Source organism: Branchiostoma lanceolatum, chromosome 14 (genome assembly GCF_035083965.1).
Source record: "Branchiostoma lanceolatum isolate klBraLanc5 chromosome 14, klBraLanc5.hap2, whole genome shotgun sequence".
In the NCBI taxonomy this organism is placed as follows: Eukaryota; Metazoa; Chordata; class Leptocardii; order Amphioxiformes; family Branchiostomatidae; genus Branchiostoma; species Branchiostoma lanceolatum.
In genome coordinates, this window is record NC_089735.1 from 1,829,625 (window position 1) to 1,844,832 (window position 15,208).

The 15,208-nt window shown below is 40.8% G+C and overlaps 1 protein-coding gene across 1 annotated transcript in view; it reads left to right on the forward strand.

Annotated features, from left to right (window-relative positions):
* LOC136448665 (fibrocystin-L-like) overlaps nucleotides 1-15,208 on the forward strand; it is a 78,665-nt gene that overhangs the window by 44,042 nt on the left and 19,415 nt on the right. Inside the window, exons 45-64 of the mRNA XM_066448305.1 lie at nucleotides 22-234; nucleotides 939-1,142; nucleotides 1,519-1,689; nucleotides 2,116-2,252; nucleotides 2,876-3,106; nucleotides 3,399-3,497; nucleotides 4,063-4,313; nucleotides 4,619-4,809; nucleotides 5,348-5,489; nucleotides 6,314-6,526; nucleotides 7,816-8,047; nucleotides 8,766-8,928; nucleotides 9,388-9,651; nucleotides 10,305-10,441; nucleotides 11,249-11,378; nucleotides 11,634-11,778; nucleotides 12,343-12,446; nucleotides 12,912-13,079; nucleotides 13,391-13,624; nucleotides 14,077-14,228. Of these exons, the coding sequence (XP_066304402.1) occupies nucleotides 22-234; nucleotides 939-1,142; nucleotides 1,519-1,689; nucleotides 2,116-2,252; nucleotides 2,876-3,106; nucleotides 3,399-3,497; nucleotides 4,063-4,313; nucleotides 4,619-4,809; nucleotides 5,348-5,489; nucleotides 6,314-6,526; nucleotides 7,816-8,047; nucleotides 8,766-8,928; nucleotides 9,388-9,651; nucleotides 10,305-10,441; nucleotides 11,249-11,378; nucleotides 11,634-11,778; nucleotides 12,343-12,446; nucleotides 12,912-13,079; nucleotides 13,391-13,624; nucleotides 14,077-14,228 (3,581 nt within the window). The remainder of the gene's footprint in view (nucleotides 1-21; nucleotides 235-938; nucleotides 1,143-1,518; nucleotides 1,690-2,115; nucleotides 2,253-2,875; nucleotides 3,107-3,398; nucleotides 3,498-4,062; nucleotides 4,314-4,618; nucleotides 4,810-5,347; nucleotides 5,490-6,313; nucleotides 6,527-7,815; nucleotides 8,048-8,765; nucleotides 8,929-9,387; nucleotides 9,652-10,304; nucleotides 10,442-11,248; nucleotides 11,379-11,633; nucleotides 11,779-12,342; nucleotides 12,447-12,911; nucleotides 13,080-13,390; nucleotides 13,625-14,076; nucleotides 14,229-15,208) is intronic.

The following is a 15,208-nucleotide window of genomic DNA, read 5'->3' on the forward strand; positions in this document are numbered from 1 at the left end:
TTCAATTTGACCTTTCTCTAGGTGGTTCTCTAATCTTCTATGATGAGATGGATGTGCATCTGCAAGCTGAGTACATCCTTGTTGTGAACGGAGGGCTTTTCCAAGTCGGTACAGAGGAAGATCCGTTCCAACACCAGGCCACCATAACTCTCCACGGAAACCTGAGGTCCAAGGAGCTGCCGATCTACGGTGCCAAGGTTCTGGCTGTGAGGGAAGGGACATTGGACCTTCATGGTGCTTATTCGTTTATTCGTTTATTCGTTTGGCATGTACGTACAGTGTATTTACATGCCAGGGTTGGCCAACTAGCTTAAGCTATTACAAAGGGCAACCCTAGGGGAAAACATAATCATTACATTTAACATACATAGAGATCACTACTAGCTTAATTAAGAGGTTAACATTCATATTTACATTATATACACAAATTGACTATTTTAGACAGTGCAGAATAAAACGGAATGCTTACAAGTAATTATAACATTTAACAGCTCTGTCGCATGTGTCACATAGCAGTACATGTATTAAGTTAACTTAAACCAAGAATGGTGCTTATTAACAACATAATCGGTGTTCTGTATCTATGAAGCTGGTGTAACCATGTTAACTGCTTTGTTAGAAATAAACTTGAAGTACTCTTGTTGAGATTTCTATCGTGCAATCATAATGTTTTGGTATGTTTTGAATCAATATTTCTAGTCTATTACGTTATCGTTGTTTCAGTTATTATCTAATCATGATTTCTGTTGTTTGACAAATAGTTATATTTTCCAGTTATTCTTCATTCCTGTATTATTTGTAATTATTTGACATTTTTATTGTTGCTATGTATTTCTATGTAAGGGGTTGAGCCCCCCAGGAATCTTTGAAAAGCGCCAACAGGTAAAATGTATTTCTGGCTTAAAGAAATAAACTGAAACTGAAACTTAATTGTTTAGGCATGCCCGTGACCCATACCTGGACCCTGCTGGCTGAGACAGCGGCCGCGGGGACTGACACCCTGGTCTTGGAACAAGCGGTGACCTGGCAGGCCGGAGACAGTGTTGTCATAGCAACCACCGGACATCGCCACTCCCAGGGAGAGACGGAAGTGAAGGAAATTCAGTCTGTAAGCGATGATGGACACACAGTCATACTCACAGGTAACATGCTTAACACGTTATTCGCCAAAAATAGTTATTCAAGCAACTGGAAAAAAATTGAAACAGCCGTTTTAGACAGTCAGTGACTAAAGTAAAGGACAGTGGGACAACCAGATTTATACCAAAACTCTGAATAGATTTCTTCATGAAGACAATTTAGGATGGTTCAATAGAATACTAAGTCAAGACAAGGTTGTATGCTAATAAGTCAATAATTAAATTATATTTAGCTCCTGTTGTTTTAAAAGGAAAAAGAGTTTCAAAGCAATCAGTTATAAAATTAACCAGGTGTTGTAACATTATAGACTGAGATATATAGATCACACATTATTCCTATTACTGACGAAAGTTACCCGAACCTTTTTCTGATTTTCAGAGAGTCTTGAGTACGAGCACTTGGGTGAGTTTGAAACAGTCGACGGTGTGACTCTGAGCTTCCAAGCTGAGGTCGGTCTCCTTACGGGAAGGACGATCGTGGTGGAAGGCTCAAATGGTGTTCAAGGCTGGGACGAAACGATCGAGGCCTGTCCAGAGGGCTTTGACACCGGTAAGACTAAGACACTTTGTATTTGACACAAGCAAACAAAGTTAAACGAAGAAACAATCAAATGAACACCAATTTGTTCAATATTTGCAATGTTAAAAATAGACCAACTTGCTGGGGATGTAGGGGTGAGGTCTGAAGATCTAGACCAACTAATGGCAGACCGTGACGCCTGGAGGGAGAGAGCAACCTTAGTCCGGGCAAGTCACCCGATATGATGATGATGATGATGATGATGATGATGATGATGATGATGATGATGATGATGATGATGATGAAGATGATGATGATGATGATGATGATGATGATGATGATGATGATGATGATGATGATGACGATGACGATGACGACGACGACGATGATGAAAAAAGGTGTGAATACATTGTACATCATGTCATTTTTTGTCCTGTCTTCACTTCCATTTCACAGGCGAGTTTGTCACCCAGACCTGCTTCCAAGGGCGTTTTGGAGAGGAGACCGGCAGCGATCAGTTTGGTGGGCATGTCATGATGCACCCACCGGACTGCGTTATGACTGCAATCACCGCACGTATCGAGTATGTTGAGGTAAGTAAAGTGGCCAGACGATTTTCGGTCCTGCGGGTACAGTAACCCTGCCAATAACGGTCATTTCGCGCTGGCAGTGGTGGTATCGCCACCGCACTCCGGGTTCAAAATCTTCTCTTTTTTTCCACACACTTATCAAGACTGAACCAGATTGCCTGAAACAAAATTGCTTGATAATAATTATGATTTTATTAGTAATACCTTTTTTGTTACTTTAAGACTAGGAACTTATTTGTGTAAACAACAAGTTTGAGAATTTTGTGGAACTTGCAACATCTACGATGCATAGGAAGTTAAATTGAGGTCCCCTGTTTAAGGATCCGGACAGTCACAACTTGAGCATGTTAGAGAACCCACCACACTTATTGAAAAATCTGTCCGGACAACCATCATGGACTATGATTTTTAAGAGCTTTTTAAAGAAGCCACCAAAACTTACCACAATTTCCAAACGTTTACTGACGAAAAGAAAACTAGAACCCTGTTAACCTCCCAAAACCCACAACTCGCACTATCTGTACAGTATACCCTTGCTATGCATTGTTTCATGTTGTAATTAGCCCTCGGGCAAGAACTTGCAAATAAAAAAAATATTTTAATGTTAATACTGTCTTTTCTCACAGTTCACGAATATGGGGCAAGCGTTCCGCCTGGGCCGCTACGCTGTTCACTTCCATCTGAACTGTGACAAGAGCAACTCCTACGTGCGTGGCAATTCCATCCACCACAGCTTCAACCGGGCGGTCGTCGTGCACGGCACAGACAACCTGCTGGTGGAACATAATGTGATCTATGACATCATGGGCGGAGCTATCTTCATCGAGGATGGTATCGAAACTGGAAATGTCATACAAGTATGTGTCTTGTTGACTTATTAAAGGAGTCCTAAACTCCAGAAGGGTCTACTTTTGATGACGCTTTATATTTACCATTTTTGCTTGAACTGTGATTTTTAATTTTAGAGAGTTCTCAATGACCACAAGACATACAACTATGAGACATACAATAGAATTATTTTGATCAGTTACACAGAATCTTGTGTTTTCTATAATTGATGTAACAAAATTGCCAGATGGTTTTGTACCTTACGTTTTATGATTTCTACCAAACTGGAGCTCTTAATAACCGATGCTTTTTTTCTTCCAGTACAATTTCTTAGCTTTCGTCAGGTCCAGTACCAGTCTTTTGAATGATGACATCATGCCAGCGGCCATGTGGCTTCTCAATCCCAACAACACTGTACAGGTGTGTGGTGTCTAGATGTATTGTTTATTGACAAACAAATGGGGTTCTGTGGCGTAACCTCAACGGCAGAGCGTTCGGCTCAGAACCAAGTGGTCGCGGGTTCGAACCCTGTCATGTCACCAATCTTGTGCCCTAGGGAAAGGCACTTTAAACGACTTTCCTCACTCCACCCAGGTGTGAATGGGTACCTGGCTTCGGTTGGGGAAGGTCGTTTTGAGGTCACCTGGTGGTGCCGAATGGCAGTCACCCAGACTCTTGCGACAGTTCCACAAAATGCAGCAAATATGTGTTGAGCAAATATGTATCTGTTGTACATGTATGTGATTGTAAACCCTGCATCAATTCAGCACTAGAAAGGTTGCCATTGCACTGGTAATTTCTGACCATTAAAAACTAACAAACAAACAAACTTTTGAGAACTGAATGGTGCCAGAATCCTTAATGTAAAAATTACCATCATGGTTGGTTTGTATTGTTCAGACATATTTTAAACAAAACAACCATGGGCGTTTATGTATCTATTTATTTACTAAACATTAAACATGTTGATTCTGTCATGTTACAGCACAACCATGTGGCAGGGGGGACCCATTTTGGAGCCTGGTACGCATTGGAGCAACACGTCCATGGCGCATCGTTCGATCCAGAAAACGACTTCGCCCCAATCCACGTTCCACTCGGAGTGTTCTACAACAACACCTTCCACTCCCAGGGGTGGTTCGGCCTGTGGATCTTCGAGGACTACTTTCCAACCAAGGATGGAAGCCAATGGGGGGAGCCAGAGCCTGCCGTCTTCAGGAGCTTAACCGCCTGGAGGTCTGAACATTCACCTTAAAGACGATATTAGGGCCCAAAATATGGAAATAGAAAATTCTTAAAATCATTATTGTAGTGCCATTTACTAACACTGTTTAGCACATTTGTGTGATAACTTCACACTTTGAGTATTTTGAGACCGCGCAAAAACGAACCGTATAATGATCACCTGGTATGACCTGTCTGAATGGTCTGGACCTTTTAGCCTAGGGGTTATGGCGTGCGGCCTATTGGCTGGCGGGCCCGGGTTCGATCTTGGGAGCCAGCAGACTGTTCTCCTCACCTCTTGTGTTTCAAACCTACAGATGTGAGAAAGGTGCAGAAGTGGTAAACGGTGGGGCCATCACCTTAACCGACTTCACCATGGTGGACAACGAGAAGGCTGGGATCGAATATAAGAGGTCCAAGAATGTGAACGACTGGTGGCTGTCACAGGTTACAGACTCGTTCATCGTCGGACACACTGCACTGGCTGGTGCAGATGAGTGCACGCAAGGTAAATATGTGTAGAGATGTGAAACATATAGTACTCTAGGTCGGCCATTCCTAGTAACACAACACTGATGCAGTATGAACCCTCCAACCAGATGTAACTTAACAGAAGCCAGAATACACTAGCAGTGAGTAGACGTGCTTGAATGTGTGTGTGCGATCTTTGTGTGACGCACAACGCCATAATATGATGATATGTTTAACATGTTTATATTAGATACCGTTAGATAAAGACGTATGCACAATACCTAGTTTGTACATTTTACGTTTAACTTAACTTCCATGTTTTTATTCATACAAATGATATTTTGCATTTGTCATATTTAGCTTTGAAATATAAAATTATCGCTAGATTGATTCATCAGGGAGTCATGCATGATAAATTATAAACTCTATAGATCTAATACTTTTAAAAAATTCACTTACTGCTGTATGCATCCATGTTGTATGATTTTTTGTTTGCTGACTTTCCAGTAGACTAATGTAAACCTATTTATATATAGGCACAGGTTTGCAGTTTTACTGATTGACAATTGTTTCAGGTGGAATTAAAGTCCCATTCGGTCCATACTTTGGTGTTGAGGACACAACATTGGTCAACTTCGACCGAGATGGGGCCGCCGCTATAGCAGTCGTCAGAATTGACGGAACCTGTAACGACTTGTGCTCTGGTTTTGTAGCCAAGTAAGTCGATCACTGTCAAGATGGCATACTTATTTATTCACATAATATTCAACGAGTATCAGGCAAAAAGCACAATTGCTTGAAATTACAACGTCTCCTACTCAAGAACATTAAAAAATTAAGAGTAAAACACAATGACAAGATACATACAGAATGTATAAAAGAAAAATGAATGTAAACAAGACAAGTTGGTGATCTATCAATGACGAGAATCTACCTGACAGTGAATGAAAGTGTGGACTATGTCGAAGATATTACAATTTTGCAAATGTGAAAGTGACATGGACCCTCATAGCAGTAAAAGAACATAATGTGCTGTCATGGAGATGCTGTAGTTCTGCTGTATTGGAAAGAGATGGAAGAGAAGCTTGCATACACTTCCCTGAACAATTTGCTCATTATCTGTGAGAAATATTTATTCTTCGACTCAAAATTCAATTCAGAGCAAGTTCCCACACCTATCAATGTCTAGGGCGGTGACCATCAAAAAATTATGGAAGACTAGCAACATTCATCGTTTGTATCACATATATGCATGTATGCCTTATGTTTCACCTCATGTTCGGTTTCACGGTGTAATAAGAAAAATCGACATTTTCTCTGAACTTTTATTTCACGGTGGCGGCAAGTGATTTACAGAACCGATGATTTTTCTGACCTAGGGTGAAGAGATGCTGCTACAGTAATAATTACATGTAGCTCAGTGCTTAGATGAGTGGCCTCCTACAGCCTAGCACTGAGCGAATTCGTTAAAAAAAAGAATTTTGAAAAAGGGCAAGTTTCAATACCACACTGTGTTTAGTTTTCTTAAATATTTTTTTTAGGACATCAGGCATCACCTTTTCTCAGTCCCCGAACAAGGTTTCCTTCGAATGGGAGCATGAGAGCGTCCTCTGGGATGTGGATGGCAGCCTAACGGGCACAGCTGGCGGTTCTGTTGTTCCCTCATCAGAAATCCTGCCACCGAGCTGCACAGAGAGTGAGGAGTTCAGTGTAGGACGCTACCCCGGCAGTGTCTGCACAGATCCAGCCGTCAAGTTAGTGATTTATATTTTACTTCTAATGCTTGGGTCACATTTTCAATCCGGGGCCCGGCCGGGCAGTGTTTGGGAACAAAGAGTATGATATAAAAGACAACAAAAAGCACAAAACGTACCAAAAAATTATTCAAGAGCATTGCTTATGCATATTTATTGATATACATTTTAATTTTTCGTTTCCGCAAACAGCCCGGCCGGGTCCCGGCTGGGAAATCTGACTCAAGCATTAAGCCCCCCTCTCACGGGACCCGTGGCACGCTGGCGGCGGCGCTGCGTCCTAAACTGGATTTGTGTTACCCTTGACTTTATAATGGGAATATCATTCAAAACGTACAAGTATGACCAAAATGACATCAAAACACGCAAAGCTTGAAAAGATTCTTTTTTTTGTAGCTGAAATTTGTTGAGTGCTTTGTGAATTCAATCGTGGCAGCGACGACGCCAGCACGACGGGGGGGCTTTATTCATGAGATGATATTCCTTTCTGCTTTCTTTTTTCTGGATTAGCCCTCTCAGAATCTTAGCACGCCTCATGATGGCCAAATCAAAATTTTGATATTATTATCAATATTTACTTCTTACTTATGAAATGATCATGATATTCCTTTCTATTGTAATTTCTATCCTAGAAAAATATTAGCCCTCCCAGTGTCTTTGTGTGCCTTTCAGGATGGCCAACGGAAAATTATGACAAATTTTACATAGAATGGGTAACTATGCAAAATTCATATTATTTACACAAGCAATAATATCATTATTCCAATCCATGCATATTATCAATTAAGATACTTTAACTAGTCTTCTACCTTTTGCTTTCAGCATTTTTTTAAATGTCAAACTGATAAGAACTTACCAGCTGGACAACTGTATTCAACAGACATTCAAGAATTCCTTGTTACTTTCTGTTCCTAACGTAGGGCAAAACTCACCTCTGAATGAAAAGACTCTTTTTACACATTCACCAAGTGATTTATTCAACCAACGTTTCGGTGACCATCTGTCACCTTCATCAAGGCAATTCTGGCTGGTTCACATTGCACTGCAGCAGAGGTGTCGCTGCTTATAGATGCGTTCCCAAACGCAAAGTATTTACATATTATATACACTGTTACAGGCAACGGTATCCACAATGCGGTCCCAAACGTACAGGAGTGTGTTGGGACCGCATTGTGGATGCCATTCCCTTTAACAGTGTATATAATATGTAAATACTTTGCGTCTTCTTATTCAGTGACTTACCAACCTGATGAAACTATTCACGGAAAACTCACCTCTGTTGCTTACAGATTGAGGCGTTTTGCCCTCAACAATGCCCAGCCTGTTGCTACTCTTGAGGCCAGAGATCTCATTCTGACAAACGACTATGGTTCTACCAGTATTCCCTGGGCACACAAGAGAATGACCCACCCGATGGGCTGGATGGCTGATCTAGTGGAAGGGGAAGTTTACAGCATGTATTGGGAGTATTCGGAACACCTTGTCAACATCAGCTACGATGCAACGTTCTACCAGTTGATGGTGAGAATGGATGTCTATATGAATCCTTTTTTTCGTTCATGAATACAGTCATGAACTTGTAAATCATTGATATCTAGGAGCAAACAGGGTCTTCAAACTGTGGGAAAATGTTGATCCAGGTCCTTCATTTCAACTTTCATCCAGAAAAAAGATGAAATTCTATTTGTGAGGATGATGTGTTGGATACTTAAGCCGCCATACGCACTCATGACTGGTTATGACAACAGTTTTGGGACATTCTTTTGAATAGTAATGTTGTGGATTAACTTACTTGTACATGTAGTAGAAAAGGTACCATATGATTGTACAGCTACTATAGATCCTTGTCAATGGTGGGTTCTGGCAATTAGCAAGCTGAAAATCAAGCCAAGTCTGTGTTTACACAATCTCTCACTGTCTTAATATAACAATTTTTGAAAGGTTTGTACCATCTACTGTTAGAACACTTCATGTTTAATATGCACTAGAAAGATAAATTTGCTCAATTATATCTCAGTCTGTTATTACTTTTAAATTATCAACTGTATAGTATTATGTATCGTTTGGCAAGCTTGTTTATTACCCTTTACTATCATATCATATTTGTCACAATCCTACATTCAAAGGTCAAACGCCAAAGATGACTACTGTCAAAAAATTTTGTGTGAAGTTTATTTCCAATTGCCAAGAAGGTATTTTCACTCACTGACAGAATGTCATACCTGTTTCCTGATCTTAGGAAGACGAATATATCATCATCAACCATGTACTGGCCCAGTCTCCTGATCGCTTCACTGTAATAGGAGATGACAGTGAAGAATTGGACAGGGCGATCGATCCTGCCTCCGACAATCATGGAGCCTGGCATTTTGATGAATCCACTAAGGTCTTCTCATATCTAGGTGGGTGTATACTACTGCCCGACCGCGGGTACTATCAGAGAGAGAAGACAACTATAGGAAGAGAGAACATAGCATAGTTTTACTATTTAACTCCCTTGTATCGAACTTTAAGCATTAAGCCGCAGTGGGGCATGAATATGCAATAAACTTCATTTTCATTAATATAATAATACATGTATTGAAGTTGATTTACTCCCCTTTAGATTTTATACTTTGTTATCTAGAGAATGTTACTACATAATATTACTTGTGAGATTTTGATGCCTGTATGATGCTCCTTTTTATCTTGTTAACTAATGTGACCATTTTATACTATTATGTATGTATTGTGCAGCAAGGTTAGCCCCTTACAATAGCTACTGCTAGTCGGGCAACCTTGGCTGTTGTACCGTGTATACAGCCAAACGAATAAATAAATAGATAAATAGATAAATACGTATACCTATTGTATTCTTCCAGTCAAGGGATCAGGAGGTGGCGTGGACAGACCTGTCAGCCCAAGGGTGTACCGCTGTGCATTTGAGGACTGCATCGCACCCATCGATCCGGCGGAGGCCCCTCCATCAGAGAATCGACCTGCCGACTACAGCGTCTATGGGGACGCAGACGTTGAGTGGAACGAATTAGAAGATGGCTTCCTGGTTCCTAGTCTGCTGTCTACCCCCGACAGAAAGCGGAGTGCATTGGTGCCTACGGCTGGAGTCGACCTCAGGATAGATAACAGTGAGCCTTTCTAGTGCTTAATTGATGCAGGGTTTACAATCGCATTATACTCTTGGGCAACACAACAGATACATATTTGATTTATACTTCCATTTTGTGGAACTTTCAATCTCCATATAGCCACAGAATTCTGCATATGGCCACAGAATTCTGTGTCATGGCTGCAAAATTCTGCGCAGAATTCTGGTTTGTATGGTGCAGAATTCTGCAGAACTAACGTAGAATTCACAAATCAATGTTACCTACATATTTGTTATCACCATGTTAGCCATATTCAGCACTATTAATAGTAATGGTTAAAAGTAGCAGAAGAAATCACAGGTTGTCCGGAATTAGTGTAAGAGTATTTGCATCTGTTCTGGTCCTATTCATCAAGCAGACTGTTATTTGTATTACAATCAGTCATGTCTGCGCTAGGCTAGCTTGGGTACCATCTTCCGTAGCTACCACTGGCTCTTTCTACCCTGGTAGGCAAGTGATGATGGAGCTGAGGATGGAATTCAAGCTCTGGGATTGTTTTACCATATTTCATGTTAACATCATGTGATTTTTAAAAGATTGATAAAGCTGTACAATTTAGCTCACTGCCGGCTACCAACAGCTTTTACCCTTCCTGTGGAAGAATGAACCATGTCATGTCCTTTTTTTAAAAGTTCCCTGGTTGGTACTTGGTGACAACGATCTCCCTGCACTTGGCCAGCTTCATATTGTGACAGTTCTGGAACTGTGGGACCCAAACCAACCCTATACCCGCGACTACACCCTGCAGGCTACACACATCTTCATACAGGTAGGGCTGCGTACCTGAATGTAATTTCAAGTGTCCTTATAACAGGACCTGTACATTTTGTACCTGTACCTGACCAATTAAACAGTGACTTCAATGATATTAAACAGGAAACATAAACTATGTCTTAAGTATTGAGACTTCCAGTATCTAATGCAAAGACGCTTCTCTAAGTCAAAGATATGGCAATATTTGTAATATACAATTTATTGTATTATACATACAATTTTCTGAGTACTAAATTTTCATCTTTGTGGTTAGAATCATCCGTTTTTAGCCTCAAAATACGCACTGAATGTATACTTATTCAAAAGTGTAATTTAAGACTTGGACAGGTACTGTGCCTGACACAAAATTTGGGGAAAAAGTCTTTGTTTGTCAATGATTGTTAGCCATGAAGGACATTAAAACACTCTAAAAGACAGTTTTTTTTACATTTTTGTGACATTACGCAATACCTGCAATTTACGGGAAAGGGAAGTGAAAAACAAAACTTAAGTGTATTTATTTTAGTAGTGTTACTTCAAAGGTCTTACATTGTACATAAGGCCACACCAATTTAATTTCTTGGTTAACGGATTTTTTGAAAAACTGCTAAATTCCAAAATGAACATGAAAACAGAATCTCAGAGGAAAATCTTTACTTTGGTGCACACAGTTTGATGGTGTGAACAGGGTCAGGTGCAAGTTTTCACCCCAGCCTTCTGTTTTTATGGGGTTCTTTTGTTGAAATTAAAAAAAATCCGTTAACCAAGAAATTAAATTGGTGTGACCAAAGGATTGTATTTTAATCTGTACTTCATTCATAAGGGAGGAAGACTGGTTGTTGGTTGGCCCGATGAGCCGTACCTGGGCAATGTTGTCCTCAGTCTCCTCGGAGACCACAGCACGCCTGACATGCCCCTGCCCAGTGGTCCCAATGTTGGAGCTAAGGCAGTCGGTAAGTATCATCATAATGATTCACTTTGAAAAGTAACTGTTACAATGTCTCGATCTTAAGGGTACAATGTTGGAAACCGCGCAATACACCAGCTTTTTAGGCAAGGGAAATGGCAGCAGCTGGTTATGTTACACGGAACAACCTGTCACGCTTAACACTAAGTCTTGCTTAGACTGTGACAAAAGGTCGAATGCATGTGCTGTTAAGTAAAGGCAGTGCATGGTCAAGCATTAAACTACAGCTCATTCTGTTCAGGTGTGTTTGGAGGGCTGGACTTGTTTGGAAACCCACGGAATCCCAGCTGGACTGAACTGGCCCAAACTGCTAACGCTGGTGACAACACCATCACTCTGCAGGACCCTGTGGACTGGCAGCCGGGCGAGGAAATTGTCATCAGTCCGTAAGTAAACTCTATCTTCATTTATTTCAGAATCAGATCAAAAGCGCAAAGTTCTGAAGTTTGTTCTCTTGGGGTGATTTTCCTGTAGTGCTCGATCTCCGACCGCAACGATCGATTTGGGTATTTCTTGGTGTAGGGGACCAGAAATAATATGCAAATAAGCCAGATTTCGCACGTTTTGCTTTTTCGTGGTTTATTAATGATAGAAAGGTGACAAAATTACAGGAATATGTTGGAAATAAGTTACAAATTCGTTACAAATGTGAATCTGAATGTAGATTGTTCAAATTCTAAATATTTGTAGTTTTTGCCTCACTAGCGAAATTCTACAATCCAAAATTTTGATTTTTAAGGTCCTCAGATTTTGTTGTTGCTTTAATTTGTTTCTTAACAACAAACGTTGAATGTGAGAAAATCCACTCACTTCTGTTAATCATAGATTAGATTAGTTCTTTATACTTCTTCGCTATTAACAATCATAGTTCAACTATTATGTGCGTAAGTTGCCATACATTGTACCAGTTACAACTGTGGTGCAATGAAGTTCTTGTTCTTCTTTTGCAGCACTGGTTTCAGTACCTGGGAAACTGAAACATTCACAATCCTGGATGTCTCTGATGACATGATGACGTTGACCCTTGACTCAAATCTTCAGTACAGGCATATCTGTGAGTATACTGTAAATCAATGCAGAAATGTTTGCGGTGATTTTATGTTAGCAACTCTTCAGCGCAAACTTAAACTTTTTGCCCACTGACTGAAGTGCTACAATTTACGCAATCTTAATAGCACCGGGAATTCTTCATTTTCTCCCTACCGCAGAATAAAAGCCATGCAAACTTAAAGGCATCAATTACAGTGCCCTGATGGCTCCTACAACACTGTGTGACGTTGAGTGGGAATTCTAAGAACTACGTAACTGAACTAATACAATGCACACGCGTGTATCAATAGGTTAAGTAATGCAATGTGTTTGTTATGATTACGACTCCAGGAAAATTAGTGAAGTATGTATCATGTACTGTCACCAATGGAGATCTTTCAAATAAAGAAATAAACAAACCTGTAGACCTGTTGGAGTCAGTGTGTACTTAGTTACCCCGTAAAAAGAAATGAATTTTGTTTTTCTTCAGACTCCAGTGAGACCTTCAGTGGCAAGTCCTACACTATTGCGGCCGAGGTGGCCCTTCTTAACAGGAACATCCAGATTGAGGGTGCGGCCTACGCTGACCAAGATGACGAATCCTTCGGCGCCAGGGTGCTCGTCGGCTCCTTCAACACTGGAGGACAAACATACACAGGTACGTAAACTTTATGAAGGTTAGACATCCAGGTAGGCAATACATGAAGAGAATTCAAACTCTACAACTGGATAGAATTTGGATATTTATTTCCGGACGTTTCGAGTAACATTCTATTACTCTTCTTCAGCGTCATTGTGGTCATAGGTCCTAGTGTCATTGGTTTAGCAATGAAAGGTTTCATGACCTCATACCTTTTGAATGACGGCCATTTGATTTTCATCATTTGATTTGCAATTGATGGGCAAGCGTGTTATTACCACGAAGACATCGTATGTCAATCACATCGATAATTATCATTCTTGTTTCAGGCTACGCCCGTCTGAGCAACGTTGAGTTTGTCCGGACTGGACAGGAGGGATGGACTGCCTCCTACGATCCACGCTACTCTCTGGCATTTTTGGACCTCGGAGATATTGAGGCCGACCGAGCGTCATTCGTAGACAACTCTGTCATGCACAGCGGATATGCTCCAGGTCTGGGAGTCTTTGGAACGAACAACCTCAACGTGACCAACAACGTCATCCACCATACAGTTGGACAAGGTGGGTAACATCCTGAACTTTTCGATTGTTTCCAAAAAAGGTTTCAACCGTACTGTAAATCGTTAAACCAGCTGCAAAATGAATAAATATATGCCGTAAATTGAAAGAAAAAAATTGATTGGTTGACAGCATCTGGCTATATGATAGATATACCATGATGAACTCAGGGCTAATAATCTAAAGAGGGAAACAGACAAGCATAGAATTCTGATTGACCAGAGATGCTACTAGGTCACACGTGGTCACATACAACTGTGACCTGTCCGACAGTACTTTTGCCCCTCAAGAAGCCTTAGAATGACCCGTTTTAATTATTTCCCTAAAGCACTGTGAAAGGTAGTAGAGAAAACACCCTTAGGACACCATCTACCCACTTGGATGCAGTGCGGCAGACCACCTTGCCATTTTTTCCAAGAAAAATCCCTGATATGTGATTATCGTTGACTTTACAGGCGCTATTGTGGAGGGGCGAGGGAGCCTCTTGTATAACAACCTGATGGTTCAGTCCATCTGGCCCGGAACTTACCAGGACCGTTACGAGAGTAAGAGTGAGAAGTGGGAGGCCGCTCTGGAGATTCAGGATGCCACACACGTCGTGCTGCAGGTAGGACATTCACTTTTTGATCCACTCACATCAGGGCATGCCCCTCCTCTTTTTCGAAAGATGTGGTGGGTTCTTTAATGTGAATGGGGTGTGGCTCTCCCAAACACGGGACCTCCATTTAACGTCCTATCCCAGGGATGTCCCTAACCGAAGCTAGGTATTCATTTACACCTAAATAAAGTGAGGAAATTTGTGTTAAGTGCCTTTCCCAAGGGCACAACGTTGGGGCACATGTCCAGACATGTCTGGGGGCAACTCGGGATCGAACGCGGGTCCCCTTGTTTGACAATCGTATGTTCTAACCATTGCGCTACACGTCACCACGCTACTCTCTGGCTAATTTTATTTATCAACAAAAGAATGTAGAGGACACAGAGGCGATGCCCTCTAGCAAGCAGCTTAAATATCAGACATCACCAGTCCTCTGAAAATAATAATTACAGCTGACATACACAATAACAGCATTTGGGTTGGGCAGTCCAATACGGACAAGCTTATATAATAAACACAGTCATCCAAAGGTCAAATATCGAGTTGTAACAAATATATTTAATATATAGTAGGTCATTCAGTCAGTTTTGAAACGTTTGGTATCTACAATGATTAGTTTGGTTTGAGCTTAGAATTTTACTATTACTTTCAGAAGACAAAAAAGGTGAACCCCTTAGTAGCAAGTACCTTTATGTCACCTGAGCAATCTTAGCACGCGCAAATGTTTGTAATATGATAGTCTTGTATTTTATGATTTATGAACAATTGTTGATATTTTTTTCCACATAATTTAATTCAAATATACATATTAAGTACATAACAGAACAGCACATTAACACAGTACACATTTAGAATTCCGCAGATATACACAATTACATATTGTTGCAGTGGTCATTCCCACCGGCTTTTTTTGGCTAGGGTGTGCTCCCTATGACTTTTTTTGACAGGGTTGTTTCATCCCCCCTGGATTTTCTGTGCTGTTTTATTAT